The following is a 27,394-nucleotide window of genomic DNA, read 5'->3' as shown; positions in this document are numbered from 1 at the left end:
GTGTTTGGCAAGACATTAGCCCCACTCACCTTCTTGCTGTTTCTTAGCTTCCCCCCCTGCCCCGCAATTTCCTTTCTGCAAAGGCCACATTCTCCGGCTGGGTTTGCACAGAAAACAAGCGTGCTTTTTGTTCCCTCTGCATGGCTGCCCCAGGGAATTTCAGCCTCCTGGCCTTGTCTCAGGCTGGTATACGATACTGAACATTTCTAGGATCTCCCAGGTCTTCTACCACACTCTGGGACTTGGCTCAGAGCCAATCATCCTCATGTCCCATCGATCATTTTATTGTTCCCCACCATACGCTGGAGACACCAATTATATCTATTTCCTGCTCCCTGGCCAAAAGCCTAGCTCAGGCACTTTCATTGCATTAGCATCGAGACAGCTTTCCTTTAGACTCCTAATGTAAGCAAGCTCCCACGCCTACCTTCTGCATCCCGGAGGATGCAGTGGCATGAGGAGTGGCCAAGGAGCCTTCCCTTGGGCAGGAGATGTGGGAAATGGCAGTCTGAGCACTTCTGTCCAGACAGCAAGTCCCACCTCACAACCAGCCACCCCGACATGAGTGAAATAAGAAAATGCGAAACAGAACTCATCTCCGATATTCCCTTTGCTAAGAAGAGAGGCATCTTCCCCTCCCTACTTTCTTGCAAAGTGAGGTTTTAGCATGGCAATCCAGTCACATTCTGCAGAGCTGGAAAAAGAGCTAAAGGCTCAACCCATTCTGTTTTACTATCAAGAAAGCAATACAAATTGCAAGAAATGATGCAAACTGCCTAAAGCAATGCGAGAAGGCCCATGAACATGGGGATGAACACACAGAACCGGAACCGTGTGTACAGTCTAAACTTCAAAACTACATCACGTGCTTGTTCCAAAAGTAACATCCGCAATAAGGCCAGTTGCTCAGACACAATCGAATCTACCAATCTAACAATTGTTACCCAACCTACCTCTGCCAGTACACACAATTACTCTATCACTACTGTCTTCAGCTTCCTAGCCTTGAATTACAAAGGCTGCTGTACCAATGGGTCTCTTGAACAGCATGAGCCTAAACAGGGACAGAGGGAAATTTACCTTAGCGCCACTTCACCCATTCTCACCTATCCTCTATTAACTTGGGCAAATGAACAGGCTACAGGCAGAGGACACAGATGGTGCTCCTAGAGATCCCAGTAAGACAAATCCGCAGGGAGCTGAAGACTAGGCTACCGTCTAGCCACACTCACGCTCTTTCCAAGAATGCCCAGCCTATGCACTCACACAGCTCAAGCCAATTTCAGCTCACACCAGCAGAGCTGGTTTTGACCAGCCACCGTCCTGCTGCCAGGACGTGGCTCTCTTGTCTTCCCATGGCACCGATGATGCCCAGTAAATTAGGCGTTTCATTCTTACTCTTTCTTTGCCGCTGATTTCCAGTTGTATCTCCTTCTCTCTTAGCTTCTTCCACTGAGTATAATACTTGGTCAGAGGTGTCCCCTCCTCTTTGACCTGCTTCTCCCATTGTTCCTGCGGAGAGAGGGAGTGCAAATTTAAGAAAGGTTTTCAAAGCAGTTCTCCAATACAACTCTGGCAAACGCAGGGAGTCAAGAGCAGAGGTTAAGACCCTTTCCCAAACCACCTTTTCCCAGCTTCTAGGTAGGAAATTAGCAACCACAACTAAGAATGCAAGCAGGACTAAGTGTGAATTCAGGCACAATCATTTAGGCAACTAGTGAGTCAGGAGCAGTGTGACTGATCACTCTCCTTAGGTAAAGCAATGCCCAGGCACTGCAAGGAGATCAAAGAAAGCCAAAAGATGAAATGGACGGGTTGGCCAATGCAACAGCTTACTTACGCAATACTAAAGCACAGGATACCAATGGCACTGAAGGACAGCATAAGGTCCTCATAAAGGAGCATCTATAAGGTGGCACATAAGATGCTTTAGCTTATGGAAGATCACCAAATTTTCTCAGCATGCTGGCCTGAAATGTGGGTTCCCAGATTCCCATTTCTTCCTCCTAGAAGAGGCCTGATTCTCAGAATTGCTAAGAACTCACAATAGGCTCTCCTAAAATAAGCTCAATGCCTTCTGGGATCCACTATTACTATCTTGGCCTTGAACATTCACTTCTACTCTAGCTCCAGTGAGAAGATGCTGACACAGAAGTCAAGTCAGATGATGCAGCCTACTGTAATGAAAAAGGGATTACTTCAACTGAAACCTGAAGATAGGAATCAAAGGGACAGATCAGAGGATCTATCAGGACAAAATTTGTCCCCTGCTCCTTCAATGGAGGCATTTGATCACCTGCTCAGTTCTTGCTTTTTAATTCAGAAAAAAAATCATGCAAGCATTTACAAGACCTAAGTACCAAAGATGTCTGATTGCCTTTCCCCCCTGTTCTACAGCCAAGTGTTTATTTTTGAAACAAACACTCCCCTGCAGGGTCTTGGACTCATCCCAACCTTGAGAGAGCAGAGCATGAAGAAGTGCCGAGTCTGTTTCCGCTGTCCAAGCAGGGAGAATAAGGAGGTGCAAACATCGTAAATGGTGGGAAGCAAATTAGATGGTTAAAAATCCTTTTACACTTCAATCATTTGGCATGTTAGTGCTGAAAGGGGGGGTGGTGGTGGTATGTCATATTAAAATACATTCTTCTTAACCTGCCAACATCCCTTTAACGTAAAACCCACACAGAACTGTACCTGTTATCTGGATTACCACAGTGCCCAGAGGCTTTGCATTACCCCACAGTAAAAAGTCAATCTAATGTAAGCAGAAAGACATGACATACAAGTAGGAAATGAAACAGGCGAAGGAGGAAGGAAACGAGCAACAGGAACAAAGGTTAGCATAGATACACTCAAAGGTCAACACAGATCCAAAGAGTATCCTGAATCCAGGGCTGAGAACAAATCCAGAGCTCTGTATGGACAGCTGTGTGTACACAATGCTCCTGTTTGAGGGTGGGAACAAAAGGCCAGACCTTCTTCACAGGAGAAAACACAGCAGCAGCTCAAATATTCTTCAGCAGTTCCCAGATCAACTGCTTCTGGGGAGCTGAGCCCCAAAACTAGGGAGCTATGGTGTGTTGGCTTCAGCCTGTGAGCCAAGGTGTGGGAAAAAGTTTGTGTAAAGAGCAGTGTATGAACAGGAAGACAGAAAGAGCAGGTCTCGGCAACGGATAGCAGCGCAGAGCTCCCAGCTTACACAAATGAACAGGTACTCAGTGTATATTGTGAAGTGAAATGCAACAGTCTACGCCAGCTCTTGATTTGGCCCATCACTGGGAGGGAAGTGGAGATGATCTGTGGTCTCTGCAGCTGGCACCAGGAGCTGAACTTTGGCAATTAAATGGCGACCAGCTTGTGTCACCTGCACTCTAATGGCGCAGAATCTATTTATGCATCCTACCAGAGGCGCTATCAATACTGCATCAAGCCAAATAAGCCCTTTCTGGTAATCACAGGTCCCAGACTCACAACCCCCGCGGGACTGTTTGTAACACGGCTCCAGGTCTGCACGGCTGGAGCCTGCGTCTGCTCTCCGGTCTCTTCCCTGGCAGGCTGACTGAAAGCACAGCTGATGTACTGCCGACTCCAGCAGCACTTGCTAGCGGAGACGCCAGCCAGCAGACAGCACAGCTTTACTGTCGATCTGACCCACCACTATGGCAAGAGGAGTAATTCCCGAGGAATACAAAGTCACCCCATTTATAGATCAGGCTCATATCAGGCTGCCAGCTGTAATCAGGCAATTTGTTGATGCTGCTTGGGTATGGACAGCTTCTGAGAAAGACCCTTCCTACAGAGAGCAAAAGTCTATTTGTTCTGTCTGATACAGCTTTTTTGGTTTTAAAGTGTGCTGGAATCCAGAGATAAAAAAGACCATTAAAACACTCACCTGACGGGAATTTTGAGAGAGTGGATACCATCACACCCACTTTAACCATTTGCAATTCTCCTTCTATTACTGCTTTTGCATTACTGTGCTGTCAGGCAACACCCAGTGTGGATCAAGCCCACAGTGCTAGCACCTGAACAAATGTAACATAGATCATCACCCACCCTCCAGAAAAACCTCCCATCTGAAATGTGAGATGGGGATGAACGCAGAAGATCTGGAAATCTCATGGAAATGAGGCAATGCTCTCCATCAGCCCATTCCCCCACTTCACATTTCATTAAGCGTAACAGCCTGCTGGGCTGCACTGTTCTTAAACGAAGGTTCCCCAGCAAAGGTCTGCCCGGGAGCCACAGAGCTGTAACGCAACCCGGCACACGCTGCGGGTCCTGGTGCAGCCTCTTCCTTCCCTGCATTTTCCCCTGCCAGTCCAGGGCCCACACTAGTGCAGACGAACCTACAATCAGAGCTGCACATTATGCATCTAGATTCAACTTCAGTTGCACTTGTTATGGCTCCCCTCACAAGGACCTTAATTAGCATAGTAACCTATTAGCATTGTACACTCAGAAAAGCACTGACTCTCAAATAATAACCTGCTTCTTACAAAAAAAAAAAAAAAAGAGTTAAGTTTTCAATCTTAAAATAAAGAAGTCTGGCTGAACCCTTCTGGTGTGTCTATCCCTCCATACCACAGATCCTGGGATGCAAGGAGGGATCCCTCCACAGTCCCTCCATGTTAAGTTAAACATTGCACCACGATGCTCCCCCCGCAACACTAAGTTCAATCCCCAGGCTGTTTCTTCTTTAAAATTATATAATAAAGATCCTTAGGTAAAATCCAGCTTTCTAAAGCACGCCTGCTACTCAGGAGTGCAGATCCGATCACATTCACAACTTTTATTCCCCTCATTTAAACCTATTTCTCTGTAAATTCCCCCCAGGAAAGTCGCATTTCACCATACTGCATGGAAGAATTAGCTCAGAATTTGGGCTCTGCTCCCTACAGTGGAGCAGGCACAAATGCATGGATGTGAATACCAGAGAGCATTTGCTTTCAATTGCTCTTGCTGGCAAGGGGGACATGCAAATACCTCCCCTCCCCTCACCCCTCTCCTTCCCTTCCCTTTTCTGGAAGCGTTTGCTCTTGAGAAGTGCCAATGCCCCACATATCTTGGAGACAGCCTGGCAAACTAAACCCAGCTTTCGAGGGACGCTCCAAATCATTCTGGGAAGCCCAGTCTCTGCAGGAGCTTTGGCCCTTCTTGGGAATCTACACCATCTGCTTGCAAAGGAGTAGGGGGATAACACAGGGCCACCTGGGCACAAAAGATAACCCACCACGGCTCTTCCACCTCACAGAAGTACTGAATGGGCTGTTTCCTCTGCTCCCAGGAGCACCGATATCCCATTAACCGAAGGAAGAGAAAGGCTCCCTTCTCCCCATAGGACACCACCGCAGTGCAAAAATACAGATTGCACAGGCAATCCAGGCATCCTCCCTGAGCAGCACTTCACACTGTTGCTCTATCCCCTTAAATGGCAGAACAGCCGTCTCCAAACAGGCTGGGCAAACTGGTGCCTGCTTCCCTTAACCAGCCTCCCTTACTCAAGGCAGGCTGGCTGTTGCTGCCCCTCCAGAGCCAACCCTGCCTGATTCACGCTACTCAGCCACCCAGATGTCCCTGGGAAAGCAGGTGCACCAATGTCAACTAGGAGACATACAGGCAGCAAAATGTTAAAATAATCATATAGTTCTTACACAAGGGACTGCATCCAGCGTTGCTGGGAAAAGCAGACAGTGGCAGAGTTGTTGGAAACCCTGTTTTATTTAGCCAACGACCTTCCCCAGCTCATCTGTTTCATGGAGAGCCCTAGAGGCTGAAATCTCTACCTCTGCAGTGTGGGTGGGTGGCCACAGCATTGCCCGCAAAAAATACAAAAGAGCAAAACCCTAACCACTTCACTCCAGGCGGGAGGCATAATTCCTCTAGCAAAACAGTCCAACCCAGAATGGCATTTACAGAACCAAAGACTACTTAGTCACTTGAAACCCAGTTCCATCAACCCCTTAATCCCAGAATAGCGCTGCTGTGTCCTGGCATTGATACGTCCGGATTTCAAAGGCTAATTTTCCTGCAGTGCCTGCCCCTTAGTGTCTGAAGACAAATTAGTCTGCGCTGCAACTTCTGCTCCGTGCTCAGCTCCACGCCAACAGGTGGAGCTTTCAATGATGCAGAACTCCAGACTTTCCAACAATACCATGTGGCCAGAGAGACCGCTCAGACCCATCAACTACCTTGCAGACAGAGATATTTCCACCTCTCTCCTGCCAGGCAAGGAAGAGTCAGACCCACTACTTCCTCTCACACAGAGCAGCGTGCACACACACAGTTCACCTGCTATCAGGCTTGCAAAGGCCGCTGTGCCGGATAAAAAGCAAAGACAAAATGTCCAACCCAAAGGACACACAAACAAAGCTTCATTAACAAGGCTTCCTTCCCTTTGGCTTCATTTACATAGGGCCTGGATTTCAAATACCTCAGGTCAAGAGGTCCCCAAAGAAGGATGGAGCAAAGCAAAAGAAAAAAAAAGCTTCAAGCAAGGACACTGAAAGGAATGTCCTGACAATATGCTACACCATCCCTAGGAGGACCTGGCTCAGAGCAGGCAGCCTCCTGGAGCAGGGGAAACAAGGAGAAAGGCAGCATCTCTCAGCCTGTTAGCCAGATGGCCAACTATTAGCTAAAACACCCTCTAATATACTGTTTTCTAGCTGTGCTACAGTTCATTTCCTAAGATAAGAAGGGGGTCTCCATCATCACCTTAGTCACTCCTCTTCATCTCATCACTAAGGTAGAATCTGATGTTTAACTCAACTGCTCCACAGGCCCTGTGAGACACCCAGAGCCACTGTAACTTTTCTAGGTGTCGAATGTGCTCAGCGTTTTCTCAGCAGGCTGGATGCTTAGGCTGCAAACAGAAGAATATACCAGCATCTCTCTTGAGAAGCATCTGCAGTGCCCAGGATGCCCGATGACTGCTCTTATGGCTCATAACTTTCCTGATTCTATAGCTCTGTCTCCACAAGGCCCAGGAAAATGGGGAAAGGTTTGCCTCAGGATCCTGAACTGCCACATATCAGTCTGCCAATGGCTTCATTGGGGACTGGTCTCTACAGACTAGGAGGAAACAACATGCTTACAGAGGCAGCAGAATCCCCCCTATCACTTTAGGCACCAACTGGCACCTACGTATCAAGAATGGGATGATGAAACCCAAGAAACTTCTCAGCAAAGGAGATGCCCAGCAAAGCAAGGCGCTTCCATGCATACATGTGTGTGTGTTATAATAGAAGGGTATAATTTACGGACTGTGTTTTCCATAAGGCTCTTGGCTGCAGAGTGTTGCCAGCTATAGCATCAGAGCCCTGCCGAGTTCAGTTGTTTGTGAATATCTGCCCCACCCCACACACTCCCGTTTCCATGATCTCGTCGTCCTTCCTCCCTCTGCCACCCGCTCAATCCCAGCAGCCAGAGTCTGACTGTCTTTCCAGGAAGCCCAATCAAAGTAGCAGACTCACCACAGACTCCCTGCTGGCCACACCGAAGGTAGCTTTCTGACGCCTGCTGGCAACGTAGGCAGAATTTTCCTGCAGTTTCTCCAGGAGCTGCCGGATAGGCTTGCAGTAGTTGGCAATCTTGCATTCCTTCAGGAAAGATTTTAGCTGGGACGAGGAAAAGGAGAGGAAGAATGAAAGCAATGTAATAGTTTCCATACACAGATCTCATCAGCAAAAAAACATTTCCCACCCCCAGTGACAGACAGCATGGGGTGCCTTTTCCCTTCAATTCATACCGTACTCCAATGTATCACCCATATTCAACCCTGGGGGTCCTGCCACTCTGGGCTGGGAGGATGCAAAGAGTTGCAGTGATAGGCCAGATGTTTATACACAATCCTGTGCAGGGGCCTTGCTCAAAAACAGCTCTTTGCACCCTTTAATGCTGCTTCTTTCTGAAAAAAAATATGTATCAGTGGAGCTCAAGCAGCCAGCAGGAAAAAAGTCTATGGTCCCTGGGGCCTCAGCTTCTAGCTGCCATTGTAGTTACAATATCACCGTCTCCTGCTCAGCCAAACAGTAAGAGGGACTGTGGACCAGATGCACGGACATCAGGAATAACAGAGGGTACCTGCGGATGCTAGATGGCCAAAAGCACAGGGAAGCCAATATTAGAATGGGGAAAGGCGTCTGTGGGTTAAGACTATAGAACACCAGTGGATATTGGAATGGGAATACCAAATACAAGAGGCTGCCGATGAGCCTGGTGGCTGGGATTGAAGACAGAGCTTGAGAAGAGACTTAAAATTGGGGTGGAAGTGTCTGTGGGCTGGGAGTAAAGGTCTTTTGCATAGCTCAGTAGGAAAACTTGGTGCTGCTACAGCAGCAGAGCTGTGGGTCAGGACAGATGGCCATCTGCAGAGTCACATGGGGTGAAGTTTGCTTAATGTCTGACTGTACCAACCCAGCTCCAGCTGGCACCACTGATTTTTCAAGGGCACAAACCCACACACCCACCACACAAAAATTTACAAAATAACACTCTCTGTGGACAAGTTGTGCAGCTTATGTCTAGATAATTCTTTTTAGACCCAAGACCTTACATGTAACCCTCAGGACAAGAGCCAGTCTGCCAGGAAACCACAAACCCTACTGCTGCCTGAAAGGGCAAGGACAATCCTACTCACAGACAATCTGCTCCTGCCCTCTCTCTGTGCCCAAAGCACACTTCACTACTCTCAGACAATGAGACTTCATTGCAAACAGAGCACGTTTTTGTGTTGTTTTCTTCTTTTATCTCAGTAGCCTTGTCCTCAAGCAAACCTCTTTTCTCCCCACCAAAGAAGATTTCCCCTCCCAATACAAACCACCCTCCAACACCACTGCACTGTTCTGACACCTCCAAACTAAAAGTTGAGGCGGCAGCAGATGCTCTTGCTGACAGAAAGAGATGGGGGTGTCCAGATTGACTCATGGCTTGAATTCCAGTTTACTACACTCTCTGCTAATGGTTTTGACCAACACCAAGACAAGCCTCTGGAGTGCTGTCCAAATTCTGCAGGCCAAGCTCTTTGCTAGAGCTATATATATATATGTACACACACACGCACACACTACACAGGCGCTTGGTCTAGAGTAAGATATCCAACACGGCAAAAGAAAATGGTTAACCACAATGGAACCTTCATCTCCGCTGGGTTCTGCAGATGCTATCATGATAGAGATAAAGGGTTTCTAGTCAGCAAATGCAGTACTGCCTTCTCTACTTATGGCTTCAAACGTTCTGCCTCAAAAGACAGAGCTGGGGGAAGGAGGAGTATGTCTCCCTCCTGCCAAGCCTACATGTTGGCTTGATCTTACATGCCAAGTAGGTAGGTATTAAATGTTTATCAAGAGGTGACAGTCACACCTACCTAGCCCCTCTCTGTCAGGACACTGCTCTCCTGATGGGTATATTGCTGCAGGATCTGCTGTCTGCTACACACATGGAGAATATCCCCCATTACCTAGCAGCAGGGGCTTCTCTTGTCCCTTTATCCCCAGCATATGCCTACCTGCCATCATACATCCAACTCAAAAATGTGAGTTAAAATGAACACCTTTCCCCCTTTCCACAAAGCAAACAGCCCATTAAACAAGTACAAAGAAACCATCAGCAAAACTATTCTGCTGCTGGTGAAGCCTGTCCTACCGTCACCCCCCCTTTCAAAAATACTTATTTTTATAGGTGCTGCATATTTATCTCCACTGAGAGATGCATTTGTCATTTGATTTATCTCACTTGATCCCCACAGCTGCAGCCCCAGATCCATTTCATCCGCTGCCACATATATTATTATTTTTCTTTCGTTGCAGAAGTGTCACCAGAAATCCTGCAAAATCTCAGGCTCTATCTGTGCAGTTTGCTGTTGTGTGTTCGCTCTCACAGCCGTATGCTTCATTCCTCCTTTCCCCCTCCTCTCTCCTACCCCTGCAATCCCTCACAGTCCCACCACTATCTGCCACAGATATTAATGAAACGTAATGAGATTTCAGTCCTGTGTTAAGAGGCAGGGAACACAACCAAGAAGGTAAAAGAAGATAGAGGAGAGAGAGAGAGGAAGGGTCTCTGTGTATGCCTTTTTCTACTCTGCCAAATACAACCATACCTTTCCAGAATAAAAGTAATCAGAACATAGGCGTGTATGTGTGTGTGCATGTCGTTAACATCTCATGTCAGTTCCTAGCTAAGCAGCTGTGTGATTAGTGGGATTGATTCTGTTGAACTGCCAGCCTTAAACACCAATGGTTTATACCAGCAGAGACCACAGCAAAAACCCAGCTCCTCTTACTGTAAACGACGCAGGGAACTATAAATTATCTGAAGCAGCTGGGTGTGTGTGTTCCAGGGAACGCAAATCAAGCCCAATCCCCCACTCACAAAAAGCAGAGGGAATATTCAACTTGGGACAGAGAGCGAGCAGCAGTAGGAGTGGCTGCTGGCAAAGCAAACCGGCACCTCCTGCCCTTCTGTCTCGCTGCAAGTCACGTCTAGATCATGCCACCTCCTGCCTCCACCCAGCAGTACCTACCCCTTATCGACACCTGCCCAGTTTTTCCCTTTAACCTCCCACCTCTGCTCTGTGATGCCTGTCAGGGCTCTAGGGGAGGGAAGAGGCAGTCTCTTCCAAGCAATCAGACACACAGGCTCTGCACTCTGAGCTCCTTACCAGCCTGTGGAGGCAGTGACCGCCATGGGGTCGTCCCAGCAGCTGGGCAAAACAGAAGCCTTTGAACTGTCTCCCGCCCCTACCGGCTCTCCTTTCCTTTGATCTTCCCCGGCTGCTCCCTGCCTTCCAGGCAAGGAGGTTTTAAAGTTCAGTTTGAAGGCAGTTCAGCCTAGCTTCTCCCAAAGCCGCTGACCAGAAGACAAGGAACGCAAGCCTCGCCAGCTGGAACACAGCCCCTACGACACGGCACTGAGAGAAGCGTGAGCTCATCAGGGAGGAAGAATCAGGACAGATGGATTTTTACAGTTAACTGGAACCATTCCAGGAGAAAAGCCTCCCCCCAACACTTTCCCGAAGACTCTGAGATTTTGGGAAGCTAACCTCAGCACCCCAGCCCAGCAGACGCCACGAGGCTGTGGTTAGTGGCAGCCAAATAGGAATCCGATAGCATTAATTCTCTGCAGAAATACAGGCTGGTCCCAGGGTGTGTTTGGAAGCCACAGGGTGCTTGGTGCCAGAGGGCTGTCAGCCGTTTTTCATTCCAGCTAGAACATCGGCTCCGACAGCTTCGATGCTCTCAACAGCTGCTGGCTGAGAGGAAAGGGCTTTGTTCACTGCCGATAAGTGAGGAGCACGCAAAGCGAGAGCAAGCACAGGAGCTGCTCTCCTAGCACCGAGAGTGCCTGTCAGCTCACATTAGCCAAAGCTTCCTACTGCCAGCTAGGCAATGGCCTGTGCCAGGCTGCAGGGACCCAGCCAAGAGTCATGCGCCTGACAGATGCCAGCCTATTACATACAGCAGAAACAAGGAGATTTGCCTCCCAAGCAGCCCGTGGGTCCCAACCGAGTCATCGCTCCCATGTCAACCAGAGGCATCACAGCAACAAGGTATGCTGACACAGGGCCTCACAGCAGACACCAAAGCAAAGCAGAGGTTCATGTCCCCATGGAGGATACGACAGCAGCTCTCTGCCAAACTTGTATGACACCTGCCACTCGTGAGTTAAAAATAGAGAGGACCAGGAGGAAGGGAGGCAACAAGTTCCAACACATTTGCACTGAGCAATCTTACCATTCAAAGCAGAGAGGTCACTGTTCATTCAAAACTGAAGCCACCCAGCTAGCAAGGTATTAGGGAAGGATTATGCACCCAGATGCACAGCGCTATTAGGCAGTTTTATTGCAGGCAATGAAGTATGTAAACATGAAGTAGCTAGGAAGTACACCCTGCACCGTGGAATGCCAGGGAGAGGCAAAGGAGACTACTTTGCAGCACTGCTGTTAGGTGCAGCAAGGAGGAGGCACGGAGGCAGGAATTGTACTGTTTTGTATGGAGGGACTTGGGGAGAAAGTGCCCCAGTTGATGGAGACACTGTGGAAGGAGGGAAGATTGCCATCTTGTGGAGAGCACGTGAGGGAGGTCGTAAGGCAAGGAAAAGTATGGGCTCACAGAGCACAGGTACTGCTCTGAGACAACACAGCAATTCGGACAACTCTGAATTGCCAAGAACTCACCTGTGCTCACTAGTCAAAAACACATCTCTACAGCAGTTATGCAGCCCTCTGTTCCACTTTGGTTCCCAAAAGACTGGCTCCCTCCCCAGCCACTTTCACCTACCTTCAGCCTCCTAATCAGATGCAATGCCTCTGTTCCTCCCCAAGAATTCCCCAAAACGCAAAGAAAAACTATAATTAAGAAAAGGTAAATGGCGCTCTCCTCACATTGTGAAGGCCATCTTGAGTTCACTGTTAGCTTTAACGACTTTATCCCACTCTGTGCACGTTCATGGCATGACCGAGAAGCATCTTACACCTTACCTGAATGACAGTGGGGAGAACCAACTCTGGGAATCCAATGCTGTAGGCCTGGCAATGGAGATACTCAAGCGTCAAGTCATAGAGCTGTTCAATGAGTCCATCCTGGGTAGGGGAAGCAGAAATAGAGGTATCAGATAGGAACTGAACCCTACAGCGCCCAGATTGGGAAATGAGTCTCCAGCCTCACAGGACAGGAACACAAAGCATATTGCTAGGGCAACTCTGTTGTTTATAGAGAAGCTGTGCACTGTTGGCGGCTTACAGAGAAGCTGTGCACTGTTGGCTGCTGGGGTTCCACTTACTCGGAAGGCCTTCTCCTGCAGGTTGGCATTGGAAAGCTTCAAGATCACTGCGAAGTTTATAGGTTTAGCACTTATGCGTCCTGGCTTCTTGTTGAAATCCACTTGTTGGAAAACCTACAGCAGAAAAAACTGAGTATAAAGATGATCACACTGCAAAACAAAACAGATACCAAATGACTCAACTAAGATCACGCAGTTGGTGGCAGAGCTGAGAAGACGATCCAGAAATCCTGATTCCTGCTTGCCTGTTCTGATCACTGTACCACACCTTTCTTAAATATCCTAGCAAGGGACAGTTAGGGAGCAAACACCAACCACACTTGAAGCTTTAGAGACCTGAGTGTGAAAGATGCCACAGAAGTATGAGGTAAAAGGAAACCAACACAAGCAACAGCACAAGAAACTAGAGGTTTGTTTCTCAGACCAGTGCTTCTAATGGTCAGAAAGATCATACTACAAAGCTTGAGCTTGTTTTGGAGCTGTCGTTTTGGAGCTGTCCCTTAATGTGAGAAGCTTTTCAACAGCAAGACTAAATGTTGCTTACACCAAATCCATTACCCTTTTATTATCACTGAAATAATTGCCCCAGGAAGCAGAGAGACCAGTAAGTCCTTTTCACAAACACCTCTTTCCAGGCAAGGTTTCTATTCTAACACATTTCCCATTGGCGTCCCTTGTACCAATTATAACTGAACAGCCTTTGAATAAGTGCATATTATTCTCCATGGACACATTTCATTTTACAGTAAGGGACATGGAGAAAAACCGGCCCCTTCCCAGAGTTCGAGAGGAGACCATGCACCCTTCTCATCAAAATGATGAGCGCACACGAGCTCTAGGGTACAGCTGGAGGCCCAGCAGACTAGTATGCAATGTCAAAAGGCAGACCTGCACCTTTGCTTTTGTGTTTTTCCAGAGCTTGTTTAACAATAATGGTTGGGGAGGGGAGTATTTCTGAAACAGAACCTATGAAGCTTACATAGTAGAAAAAAGAAAACGGAGAGGAATTTTACAATGTGTGTGTGACTGGCTCTCCAGGGTGGCATCTCAAGTTTGGTTTTAATTAAGAGCAGCCATTATTGCCTTAAAACTTAACAAATTGTAATCAAGACCAAGAACTATGAAAGCCTTTTCCCCACTCCCTCCTTTTTGGGAGGAGTTTTGCAACTTCCCGGGGGAAGGGTAACATGAATCAATGAGAATTTCCATTCTTCACTTCCCTGAAAGGCTGTATTTGGCACACAGGAAAGCTATCTTCAGCTGAAATCAGCTAAAGCCTGAATCTGCCTTGGTCCCTACTGTCCCGGGCAGATGTCAGGCAACAGGGTACACTATCCCAATAAGCCTGTGCACTGTGCTGCTCTTTCTCTGAAGCTGTGTATCACAGCTGGTTGTGTGTCTCACAGGAAGGAGGAGCAAAACGTTTCTAAAATGAGGAGCAATACAAATATGCCCTTTCCCAGCCTGGTAGGGGCGGATCTCCAGAGAAAGATGGTAAGAACTGCAAAAACCACTTGAGCCGGGGCAGATTCCCAGAGACCCCCATCAGGGGATAACAAGTGGCAATCAAGGGAGGTGTTCACTAGCAATGGGATCTCATTTAAAAAAAAAAAAGCCAGCAATTGGTAATCATTTGCATATCTGATGACAACCATTGAGGGGGGCTGATGAGGCAAATACCCTGCCCACCCATACTTCTGAGCACCTCAGAAGCAACCTACAGTTCCTCTCCCTGTCCCCAATGCTTTTAAATCACACTCTATTCCTTCTATGCAGCAGCAACACATTCATCATCAGACCACAACCAGCCCAGCAACGTGGGGACGCAGCACACTGATTGCTAGAGGGTGAGGTGAGGAAGAAAGGGAGGGTGTTCAGGTCACATGGATGCCCCCAGGCCAGAAAAGCATGGAGACGACTATTGATTTTTTACATTTTATTTGTCAATCCAGGTTATTTGGAAGGGAGGGACAAGCTTGGTGGCTTGTGAAAACAAAGAGCCCTAGCCTAGGGAATCGATGCTATAAACCTCGTTATGCACGGTTATTTCTTTGGCCAAAACAGTAGTATCGATCCCTGAGGTCAGACACGTTAAAGCAAAAGGCGTCAGGCTCTGTGGGATCCTAACATGCCGCTACGCAAGCAGGGAAATGCAACCAGAGGTTTTGAAACTTTCCCAGGAGGTGCTAGGGAGCCCTTCAGAACGTGTGGGACGGGGGGAAAAATGTGGTTTCCATCTCAAGACCGCGCAGAAGGGATCAGCTAACAGCCAGACTGAAGGAGAGGATGACTGATGTCTAGGAATCCTGTGGCAGGGTGGAAAGGCGATAATGAGGGACTAGAGGGCCAGAAAATGTCAAAAGCCAACAATTTGGCTTAACTGATAACCACTAGCAGACAGAGGAAAGGACAGGGCAACATAGGCAGGAAGGAGAAGGATTTTTGGCAATCTCAAGCTCACAGTTGATTTCCACGTGGCTAGTCGGAAGGGTGCTCAGATATACAGTATACACTGCCAGAGTGCAAACCAGAGAACCAACTCCGCACCCACAGCACTCCCACTGTATTGCCCCATCCGTCCCCCCCATTTCTTTCTCTCAGGCTCTAGCAAAAGCCTCCCGGCATCTGCTTTGATCACCCCAAAGCTGGCTGCCCCAGGCCAGCTCACAGCAGGGATACAGTGCTTTGCTGGGCCTGCCTGCAGCTTTCCCCTCAGGTCTGTCAGTCAGCCTCCCGCTTCACTGAGGGAAGGGCTGAGAGGGCCTAGTGAAGCTGCTCCAGCAGAGTCTGATTATTGTCAAGTTCAGAAAAGCTGCCCAACTTTCTGCAGAAGCTGGCTTGAAGCACTCAGTCACAAAACAGTTAAGGTTGGAAGGGACCTCCGGAAGTCACGTAGCAGGGTCAACTAGAACAGGTTGCTCAGGGCCATATCCAGTCAGATTTTGAGTATCTCCAAGGACAGACGCTCCACTATTTATCTAGGCAACCTGTTCTAGCCTCACTATATACAATTGTTGGGTTTGTTGTTTGTTTTTTTTCTCCAATGCTTAAGTGGGACATCTTGTATTTCATTTTCTGCATATTGCCTCTCATCACTAAGTGCCATTGAGAAAAATCTGGCTTCAACCTCTATTCACAGGAATGGTTGAGGTTGGAAGAGAGCTCTGGAGGTCGTCTTGTCCATCCTGCGCTGCTCAAGCAGGGCCACCTAGAGCCAGCTGCCCAGGACCATGTCCAGATTGCTTCTGCATATGTCCAAGGATGGAGACTCCACAACCTTCCTGGGCAACCCACACCAGTGCTCAATGACCCTCACAGTAAAAAACAAAAAAAAGTGTTTCCCGATGTTCAGACAGACCCTTCTGTGTTTCAGTTTGTGCCCATTGCATCCTGTCCTGTCACTGAATACCGCTTAAGAGAGCCTGGCTCTGTCTTCTATACACATTAATAAGATTCTCCCTGAGCCTTCTCTTCTTGAGTCTAAGCAGTCCCAGCTCTTGCAGCCTCTCCTCACATGACAGATGCTCCAATCCCTTCATCTCTGTGGCTCTTCACTAGACTCACTTCAGTATGTCCATGTCTCTCTTGCCCTGGAGAGCCCTGAACTAGACACAGCACTCCAGCTGTGGTATCACTAGTGCTCAGCAGAGGGGAAAGGCCAGTTAAATTGCTGGCAAAGCTCTGCCTAACACAGCCCAGCATGCCGTTGGCCTTCTTTGCTGCAAGGGTGCATCACTGGCTCTTAATCAACTTGTTGTCCATGTCCTTTTCTGCAAAGCTGCTTTCCAGACAGTCAGCCCCCAAGATGTTGTTATTATGGGATTATTCTTCCCCAGGTGCATGATGTTGTATTTCTCTGTTGAGCTACATGAGGTTTCTGCCTGCCCATTTCTCCAACCTGTCAAGATCCCTCTGAATTGCAGGACACTTATCTGGTGTATCAACAACTCCTCCCAACTCCGTATCATCTGCAAGCTTGCTGATGGTGCCACTCTGCCCCACCATTCAAACCATTAATGAATATGATAACCAGTATCAGCCCCAGTATCAATCCCTGGGGTACATCACTAGTGGCTAGCCTCTAGCTAGATTTCAGGCCACTGATCACAGCATGAGCCTGGAAGTTTGGCCAGCTGTCAATACACTTCACAGTCTGCTTATCTAGTCTGCAATTCATCAGCTTGTCTGTGAGGAAGTTATGGGAGATGGTATCCAAAACCTTGATGAAGAGGAGATAAACAACATCCACTGCTCTCCCCTCATCCACTGAGCCAATCATCTCATCGTAGAAGTCTATTAGATTGGTCAGGCATGATTTCACTCAACCCCTGGTACCTGCAGGGATGCGATCCAGAATTTAAGAGCTGCAATATAGTGGCGGAGGGAGGAGAATGAGGAAAAAGAAAGATATGTCTTCCATTGGTGCAGTGGTTCAGCTTAGTCTGTCTAAAGTTCCAGTTTTTCCTCTCTGTGTAAAGGAGGCAAAGAGCCCATGTCTTGTAGAAAGCTAATTTCAGATCTGTGCTTAAATGTGTGACCGTGTCCAGCATTATCAATTCTCCAACTACAACCTTCGCACCAGCCGATTTCCTCTGACAAAATCCACTGCCCACTCCCATATGTGTTGCACTCCAAGCCCCTGGGGACTTTCTCCAAAGCAAGCTGCACATCCAAAACAAGACTCAAGCCATTTAAGTGTCAAAGTGAAAAACTCATGCCTTCCTAAGCATGTCAGAGTTAACCTCCTCTCCCATCCCTCCACAGGGGAAGCCAATTTTAAATTGGCATGTGAAGTCTGCCTGTGGGGAGACTTCCACCTTGTTTATCCATACCTGCCTTCCAGCGGATGAGCCACCAATTTTCCTGCTGCAGAAACTAGTGCCTGTCACACAATAATTGAAGTGATAAAAAAAAAGCCTGGGATCTCACAGGCCCTTCAAGGGAAGTAACAATACAAAAATAAAAGCCTGCCTGCTTTACACTCTCTCCCAAGCCACCTCCTCCTATCTAAAATGTAATGTTAGCAAGCTGCTTCTTTTGCTGCATCCTGGAAAGCAGAGTCAGAGGAGACAGCACTGGATGCCCACGCTGGGGAGCATCAGCCCTTGTCAAGATGCATCAAGCGGCCAGCTCTCATTTCTATTGGCAGGGGCTTGGGGAATTTCTGTGCCTACGGGAATTGCGCAAACATTCAATCTGCCATCTCTTGAAAGCAGAGCAGCAACAGGGCTAAGGCAAGAGGTAGCAAGAGATGGATTTCCTTGATGGAGAGGGGGAAGGATAGAAGAGTTACACCATCACTTCTTACACAAGCAGCTTCACAGAATCTACACTCTAAGGCCATGCAAAGCCCTCTCCAAAAAGTGCACAAAACATAGGGTCACAAACTCCACAGCCATTCTTTTACTGCACTTGGGTTCAGTTGCAACAGTGACAGACAGAGCAGCCTTTCCTCCTTCATATCAAATGGAGCATACCTTATGCTGGGAAGGCTTCATTCCACTCCCCCAACCCCAGTCACGCCCCTCAAGTCTACTTCTGCTTAGTACCAACACACTGATCAGATCCCTCAATCTCAGATGGTTTGGATAATGGGCTTAAAATGGATTTTGTTTCATGACATGGTGTGGCATAGGACTAATGTCTATTGACTAAGTCACTGCTGAACTTGTGAGCTGGTAGAAACAGGGTCATAGTTAAACCACTAGGCTGGGCATCAGAACACAGATTCTCCTCCGAGCATCACCACAGCTACCTTGGGACTTAGGGCAGGTCACTTCCCCTCTGTGTGCTAAAGCTTCCCACCATCTCATCCACACAGCTGGAATACACCTCCTGCCTGAAGATAGCTTGCGGAGACACACAAAGGGTTGTAAGAGTGTTCAGATACCTCTAATAGAGCAGAGGAGGGAGTTGGGAAGAGATGGAAATATGAAGGGAATAGCCCTGAATGCTCTTGGGAACTCCACAGAATATTTGAGGGATCCCTTGCAGGAGATAGGCAGGAAGAAGGGAAAGGTTGACAGCTGCAGGGAGATATGGGAGTTTAACATCATGCCAGTCACCTTGGGTTATAGAAGTTAAAGCAAAATAATTGTTAAAGTAATGTGAAAGAGTATGCAAGCAACACAGATTTACCCTGCCCCCATCTCTCCCTTGTCACCAACACCTGGGCAAGCTAAGCCAAGTAGCACCTCACAAACAAACACAGCAGGATCGGATGTGGTCGAGGGCTTGTGGAAACTGGGAGGAAGCTCAGCATGCAGTGTGGTAACGTCTGGCTGGGGATCGACACAGATTACAGCCGAGGTGTAGGGGCCAGAATGCAAAGCAGGGGGAAGGCCCCGAGGAGGGCAAGGCTTTATGTCTCAGAGCACTAAAAAATAAAAAGCAGAGAAACCATCCTTGCCCCAAGCTCTACTACCCCAGAGCGGAGATGCCTCTGCTACTAAATCCGGTTGGCAGGATTTCAAATATGCATGAACAAGAGGAAGGAAGCAGGCGAATGGCAAAGCCACACAGACCAGGGCCAAGGAGCGGTGGAGGCAGCGGGAGAGCAGGAGGAGATTTATAAACATCGCTGCCTTCCACAGGCTCAGAGGATGTGGTTTGCAAAGGACGTTTACAACAACACAAAACCACAAAAGCCTTTGCTTCAACAGAACTTCATTAGGAATGAACCCAGCTGACTCAGGTCATTTATTACAGAAGTCTCCCTCCCTCCTCCTCTTCAGTGTTCAGCCTCATGCTGACCTACTGAGGCTTCTGCATTCCTCACCCTTCTTCAGTGAAGTTTGACTGCACCACTTCTGTACTACGTTCTCACAGCAGCAAGGCTAGAAAGACCTATGTGGAGACATGTCAGGCATCTGATAGGCGGGAAAGCTGGATGGTCTCTTAGCACCAGTATTTCAAACACACTGCGTTTTGCCAGGTTGCGTTCACGGAGATCTTTTTCCTAAATAAATTCTTAATTCTTGAAGGGCTTTTTCCTTCCATTTCCCTTTGTCTGCAGTTAGGAGAAATTCTTCCTTTTGCTAAGATATGAACGCATCAGCAGGATCAAGTAACAACAGCTTGGGGAGTTACTGCAACCAGCTGAGCCTCTGAATCTCTTCTTTGGCAAACCCTTTGCCTATTCCAGCTGCATTAGTTAAACCACCTAGGAATGTATTTTTGTACCCAGCTGATCACAGATACTCTCCGCTCACAGGCCAATAAAAGTTTAATCCTATTTGCTAACCAAACAATACATTCTGTCTGACACTGTTTGCCAGGGATTCTAGGGAGTAAGCAAATTGGGCAATCTTGGGAGCTGTTGGTGGGTATAGTAAGAGAGTGTGCTTATCAGGTAGTAGGCATCAGCCGTTGCTAGATCAGCAGAAACCAACTAACCTCCAGGATAAATGGCAACACTGGGATGAAGGTCCTGGTGTTCTCAGACAACAGTGTAAGTGCACGGATGCAGTGCATGCGCAGAGGGTAGAAACGAGGCGTTGGTACAAGCCTAGAGAGGAAAAAAAACAAGAAAGGGTATTAGGCCAAGTTTATATAGGAACTGCACCTGCAGCCTTCAGTGACACTTGAGAGCCTTTCCTACTCTACAAAAGAAAGACAGCTTTAGTATTGCACAGCAAACTGTTTGAGCTGCTGAAGCTATCCCATAGTTGGAAATAAAATTCACACATGTTAAAGCTATAACACTAACACAAATTCCTGCAACTAAAGCACCAGGTTTCCGGCTTCTGCTGGGAGAAAGTGCTATAAGACAAGAGCTTTGCAGATTAAGTTTATCACTGATGCTGTTTAGTCATGTTCAACACTTTCAGCTCTCATGCTCCCAGCACAGGTAGGTATGCAAGAAAAAGTGGCAGGAACCAGCAGTGAAATGCCCATCTAAAGCAGCAAGTTTGACCAAGAAAAGGGCTCCCCCAGCATACCAGAGGGACTACAAGGAGGAAGATGTTTCCCATTTCAGGCCACGTACCCTCTGTATGCCCCCAGAGTTCATGCTGTCACCTGAACAATGATGTTCTTAGTATGGAATGTTGCTAAGGCAGAAGGAGCTGGACTAGCAGTGACTAGCATATCAGAAAGGACAGAGCGGAAGGAGAGTGACCTCTCACAGCGAAATCTGTTCAGCGCTCTCCAATCCAGAGAAGCACCTAAGCTATTCCTATCTCCTTCAGAGAGGCAACATGTACATTTGAACAGCCAGTAATCAGCATGGAGGGGAAGAGGACAGACTTTTTGACCCACGCTTTAAACCATTACACACTTGGGTATTAAGAAGTAGAGCCAACTCCATTTGTAAGGTTGAGACCGAGAAGGGTCAGCTCCCCCAGCACCGTGTAAGCCAGCAGCAGAGGGGAGAATGCAGAGCTACCCCTAAAAGACACCAGACCTCATTACTGTACCACTCTAGAAACCTTTCACTCTGAATGACCTGTACTTGAAGACAAGGATGCCTCCAGCATTAACAAGGTTTGGGGTTTTTTTTGTTTGTGGTTTGTTTTTTTTTTTTAAAAACACAGTTCCCAGACAACAGGCTCAAGTCTGATAAATGAACCCCTCCCCTCCTCAAAGAGCTTGCTGAGCAATCCAGGAAAGCAAAAAAAAAGCTTGAGCAGGCATCATAAATCACCTGCATCTCCCCCCCCTCCAAATAGTGAAATAATTATCATTGGATCCATTACAGAAATAAATCTACTTTGCACCCCTGATCTGGCACCACTGGAGATGACGAAAGCCATTCTCAGGAATTAATTGATCGAGGAATAAACCTGCTAAGTGTATAGATTTACTGTAAACCAAGACCATTAATTTTAGAGTGCACGGCGATGCAACAATCTGCTCAACTTCCCGATGGCTGGATGCACAGGGAATACAAAACACAGCTGGGTCCCAGCTCTGCTGAGGAAGGTCCAACTGCCTAGTCACTCCAGGGCGCAGCCGGGGCGTTCAAACTGACATTTCATCTCAGCAGAGCGTGCTCTCTAATGTCTTACCATCGCTGTCTCTTGCAATGCCTGCTGTACTTCTCCCATACAGCCAGGGCACGGGCTGTGGTGTAGAGAACAGCCTAAAGGCTTATTTTTACTCACTACAGCTCCTTCTGTTATACTCCTGGGTGACCACAATCTTCCTCTGGCTAGAGAGGACAAAGAAAGCTTCTTTCAACATCAGCCTCCACCCCACCAGGACAGGTCACCAAGGGAAGTTGCTCAGGGACACCAAGGCTGTGCTTGCTTCTCCGTGGAGGAGGCTGTACCTGCTTTCTCCCCTACACGTGCTGAGAGGGCGGAAACCAAAACTTAGTGGGCACCAAAAATCCTCACTTAATTATAAGCCAGGGAGGAACTTCATTTTTATAGCTTAGACTGGAAGCAAGGTAGAAATCCAAACAGACGTGTTCAGAAAAACACTTTATGGGATGAGGGGAAAAGGGATAACAGAACAGGAGCTTCTGCAAAAAAAAAAAAACAACCCAAACCAAAACCCATGAACTCGGACAAATGCAAGCACACAGACCAAAAGGAGAAACTTATGGACTGTGGAGGCAGGGAAAAGCACAAAGCAGAGAAAGGAAGGGGGAAGTAATCTCCTCCACATTCTACTCCCTCTGCAATACCTACAACACTGCCCCATTGATCAAACTGCAACCTTTCAGCTGTTTGAGAGAGCAGCATCACTCATTATCACATGGCAATTCCATGAGCAAATTCAGCAATGAGGCTCTTCCCAGCATCACAAAAGTCAGAAACCATCGATTCCAGCACTTCTCTATTCAGTAGTCCAACTTCCCTGGACCACACCTTGAGCACAGGTAGCTTCCAGACACACATGGGGTCCATTTCCGAAATATGTATTATTACAAAATAGTTACAATGCATTTTATATGCTGGAAAGCAAGAAGAGGGAGCATGAAAATGAGGGAGCTAATTTTGATTTTAGCAGGCAACCCTCTTCTAGTTATCTTATTTAATCCCTTTTCAAATTCCTCCCTGGTCCCTGCATAGAGCAAAAAGCATGTGATTGATGGTGGTTTCTCCCCATTCCCCTCGGGTAAGAGGCCAGGGTGGCATGAGGAGCGGATCGGGTCCTACAGACAGACACCCCGCTCACTGCCCTTTCGCTGGAGCCAGGCGCCACCTCCCGGTACAAAAGGCACTGGGGAAGGGGAGTCCCACCCTCTGGACGCGCCCCAAAGCACTACACCACATCAGGAGCAGAACTGAAAGAAGGTATTCCAGATGTTACACAGCATCCTTCCCCACCACCTGATTCCATACACACACCTCTCAAAGCTGAGCAGCCCAGAGAAACAAAAAGAGGGGTCCAGCTCAGCCACGTCATCTCCACAAGAAAGTCTCGCAGCAGTCAGATACTAAGCAGCCCCCAAGCAGATGCATACGCCTAAATGGGCCTTCCAGAAACGCATGAAGTGGTACGTGAAATAAAATAATCTAGCCTGCAGGTCAAGGTGGTTGTTTTTTTTTTATCCTCTCACCTCAAATAGAAACAACCTGAGTTCTTCTGTTATACTGAGTTGCTACAGGCATATCTACACCAGGGGATACGGCACAGAGACTGACTCTGGCTAGTCTCAGTTTGGACAGCACAGCTACCAACACTGAGAAGAGGCTGTCTATACTCAGGAGGGAGCCACTAGGGATCCTGGGTATAGACTGAAGCCCGTGGAGCCACATCATTCCCACATCTGCTAACCTACCTACCCGCCCCCCTTTTTATAGCCTGGACACTGGCTTGGCTCAGTAAGGAAGCTAGGGTGGGATTTATTTCTATTTTCCCCACCCTAGAACCCACCTGTCGGGTTCCCAAATCTTTGAAGCCTTGTCAGACAGTAACTGTACTTCATGCCAAGCAGCCCTGTCCATCACAGACACTAACAAATTCTATTTGCTGCTCTTGCCGAGACTCACCTGATTCACCTTTCCTCGGCCCCAGATAGCCGATTTATCTGCCTGGACAGGTAGAAGCGTGCCTAGATTAGTCTGCAGCACAACTAAAGCTCTACAACAGCAGTGGGAAGCAGCCGGTCCACATGGGGGATGGGAAGAGGGATGTATGCATACTCTTAACGATCGTTTAAATCTGCTTATCTTCATCACCACTTGGGAGTTTTTCAAGACCAGGCGGGTGGTGTTTTAAAGCTGAGAATCTGGTTAACTGAGCTAACAGGATTTCAGAGATCACCAGAGATTCAGGAATTCCCTCAATGCTCATTATAAACAGCCATTTCAAAGCAGAAAAATTTCATATATAAACATAAAAACTGATGGGAAAAGAGAAAGAAATTCTCAGCAGAGACACTAAAAACAATATATGTGTCCTAGTTCTCCAAATTCTAACAAATACGCACAAAAAAATGCATCTTCTAACTGTATTTACAGGGCTAGAGATGAGGACTTGATTCTGTACTTTGGCACTGTTAGGTCCTGAGGCAAGTCAGTACATTTTTCCTCACCACTTTGTACAATTAGGAGGATAACCTGTCCAGGCTATTCAGATTGCAGCTTCTCTTACACAGAGAATTTAGCCCAGGAAAGAGTAACCTACACCACAGCTTTCTCACCACCTAAACATACAGGTGCTCACAACACATCTTCGGGTGGAATACTTCCATCAAAAGCCGCTCTCAGACAATTCCTTACAATGCAAGGTTAAATCCAAAACACGTAACAGTAACACCCCTTAGTAACTGCTCTGCCACATCAAGCAAGAGAAAGAAGTATAGCCAAAAGAAGAAAAACAGTCCTACTTACTTTATACAGCCAATGATGACCTGCGTCAAAGGATAGATCAACGGCTCCATGACCTCACTGGGATAGATTGTGCTAAGAACCCGACACCAGAAATACAGGCAGTGGATATACTGCCAGTTATAAACAGACTGGAAGTTCTCCTGCAGAAAAGGGAAAAACACAGGCACAAACCTGAAAATGTGGCATTTGAGAGGAGTTCACTCTAGTTTCTCTTCAGGACACATTTTATCCAGCATTCTCCAAGAGGACATTGTGCACTGTTTAGAGAGGAGTAACTAACATTCTAGGTGTCGCTTTCATGCTAGTGGCTGACCCACCATCCAGCAAGTTCAGATGCTGCATTGGCAACATTATGATTTGGTACTAGTTAGTGCCTTGAAGGAAATAATGAGCAACACACAGACTGCTTTTCTTCACAAGTATGGCTCATTTGAGAAGGATTTAATGACCCAGCTCACAGCAGGTGGTGGGATGTGGCCAAGCATTAGGAAACCTTTAACTCTTCCATTTACCCACAGTCCCTGGGACAGTCCATGGTCTCCCACAGGTAGGAAGGCTGGAATGTAGTACCTCTCTCTGACACCCTTGTAAATTGCCTTCTCACCTCTGCAGACCAGAGGGGGGAAAAAGGGTGTGTAAAGCTACACTACAGATTCAAGCTAGCGAGAAATTAATCTGAATTAATCTGGATTTCCCCTCTCTGCACTCAAATGGCTTTGGTTGTTACGTAGCAGCTTGTCCTTCCCACTTGAGGCTTCCCTTCCCTCAGCTGTATTAATCAAAACCCCCTAACCACCACCCCACTAACCCTGAAATGTAATATCAGTGTTCATTTTAAAGGTGTCCCTACAAACATTTGCTGTCAAAGCAAGGACCAAACGATCAACCCAGCACTCCTCCCTGCTTTTGGGAAAGACACTACCCAGGACAGTTTCATTTTTTTCAATTGCAGAGTAAAAATGCCAGACAGCAGAGCTGAGAACAAACTTTCAGCTCTGTTTCTCAGCCAGTCTTTATGGTTACCAGCAAAAACAATGCAATAGGACAGCAGTGTGCCTGACATGCAATGACACACTGAACCAGCATTTCAGGCTGGCTCAGTAGTACGGGTAGGTGCGGGTCAAGTCTTGCATCAGTCCAAAAGACATTGTTTTCACGAATATTTGGGCAAGCCCCCACTTTCTCCCTGCCATGTGCTTAAGCAGCCCATAGTGCCAGATTAAATAAAAGCCCAGAAGAGTGCAGGAGTCCCCCTTAAGGACACCCTTTCCAAAGAGTTCTGCAGGCCCATGTACTCCCCAGAACTGCACCAAGAATTTATGAGATCACACTTAACAAGGTGCCTCAGCTCCAACTTGTGTTTGTTTCAGACAGACTTTCAAGGCCCAGGTCACCTCCTCTTTTGCATGGATGAAGCAAGATGAAAGTCCTGAAACAATGACAGAAGCCCTCAATTGCAGCCACTGCACCAAACCTTGCAGTAGGGACTTAAGCTGCAACTGGAAATGGTAGAGCTCTCCCAGCTCTCACCAGGTCACTGAGATGTACCAAGAAGCTCTGTTCTCAGCTTCTCTGGCACAGAAGAGATAAGCAATCTGCTCTTGTAGACTCCTTCCATAACCACCCACTGCTCAATTTAAATTAATTGGCTTATTACTTGGATTTGTATATTTTGGTTGTGCTGTTGTCAATTGAAGTTCCTACAACCCTCCCCAGCTGTGAGATCAGGTGGATTTAGGTCTTGTCTGGGCCAGGACTGAGGGTGTAAGCAGCCAATGCAATCCAATTAGGGCATATGCAGCCCAGACTTCATTTATCTCTGCTCATTCATCCCCATGTCTGAACAGCCAGGAGATTTAACTGGTCACCAATCCTGCAATGTTTGGGAGCAGCTGAACAATTTATCTATAGGGGTCTGTTTTACTAAACATGAATAAAGCCAGGATTAGCAATCTGACTCAGATTTCCGAGGTCAGACTGGAGGTGGCTGAAATCAGGGCTGCTCCCAAAAGGTCTGAGCTGCTTTGTTCAATTAAGTCCTTTAAATAGTATGGACTTCACACTGGAAAGATGCATACATCCGGGTGGTTCCTAATCTTCTTTACCTTGAGGTTTTGCAACAGAGGCTGCAAACAGCAGCTTCACAGAGAGGAAAAAGGGTGCCCAAGGCAGAAGATGCAAAGCGCATCACAAACTCTTGCAAGCTGGGAAGAGAAAAGTGACTTTAACCCTGCAGTTGTCTTTCCTCTCCTTCCTTGCTGAAATTCTAAACGCAGGCAACTATGAGGTGATCTCTGAAGCTCCCAGCCCCTGGCAAAAAATTCCTTGGCACATTAGGAAATGGGTCAGACACAAGTACTGACACTTTAGAGACACTATCAAAAGCCCAAAGTGGCTACTGTAATTTTCCCCTCTCCGCACGTTCCCCATAGTAGGGTACGCTCCTTCCACACTGATGGGTACCTACCTTCTTCTTTATCGTCATCGCACTGCGCAAGTGAATGGCAAGCTGACGGATATAGATGAAGGCATGCTGGTAAGAGGTATGTGTGTCCAGGGCATACATCTCTGTCAGTGTGCGCTGCATGAAGTTGATCATGGGCAGGACATTGGGAGAGGTGAATCTGGAATTCTTCACAAATGCGATGTACATTTGCTGTGCAGGAAAGAGGACAAGACACAACCACATAAACCAGAACAAAAACATTTTTTCACTAACCTTCCCCACCCAGCTATGTCCAAACCAGGGATGAAGTGTTCCTTTTATAAGGCAAGTAACTTCAAAGGAATATGCAAAAATAATAATCCAGCCTGCTCCTTCTTCA

At 47.4% G+C, this 27,394-nt stretch overlaps 1 protein-coding gene across 1 annotated transcript in view; it reads right to left on the bottom strand.

The window, feature by feature from the left end:
* NOC2L (nucleolar complex associated 2 homolog (S. cerevisiae)) overlaps nt 1–27,394 on the bottom strand; it is a 55,117-nt gene that overhangs the window by 16,186 nt on the left and 11,537 nt on the right. The window contains exons 9-15 of the mRNA XM_009325268.1: nt 27,037–27,225; nt 24,570–24,709; nt 20,179–20,290; nt 12,784–12,897; nt 12,482–12,583; nt 7,476–7,619; nt 1,399–1,512 (exon numbers count right to left, since the gene is read on the bottom strand). Of these exons, the coding sequence (XP_009323543.1) occupies nt 1,399–1,512; nt 7,476–7,619; nt 12,482–12,583; nt 12,784–12,897; nt 20,179–20,290; nt 24,570–24,709; nt 27,037–27,225 (915 nt within the window). The remainder of the gene's footprint in view (nt 1–1,398; nt 1,513–7,475; nt 7,620–12,481; nt 12,584–12,783; nt 12,898–20,178; nt 20,291–24,569; nt 24,710–27,036; nt 27,226–27,394) is intronic.

Source organism: Pygoscelis adeliae, unplaced genomic scaffold (assembly GCF_000699105.1).
Source record: "Pygoscelis adeliae isolate BGI_AS28 unplaced genomic scaffold, ASM69910v1 Scaffold36, whole genome shotgun sequence".
Taxonomy (NCBI): Eukaryota; Metazoa; Chordata; class Aves; order Sphenisciformes; family Spheniscidae; genus Pygoscelis; species Pygoscelis adeliae.
The sequence above is the reverse complement of the archived record's forward strand: the minus strand, read 5'-3'. Positions and strand labels throughout refer to the sequence as shown.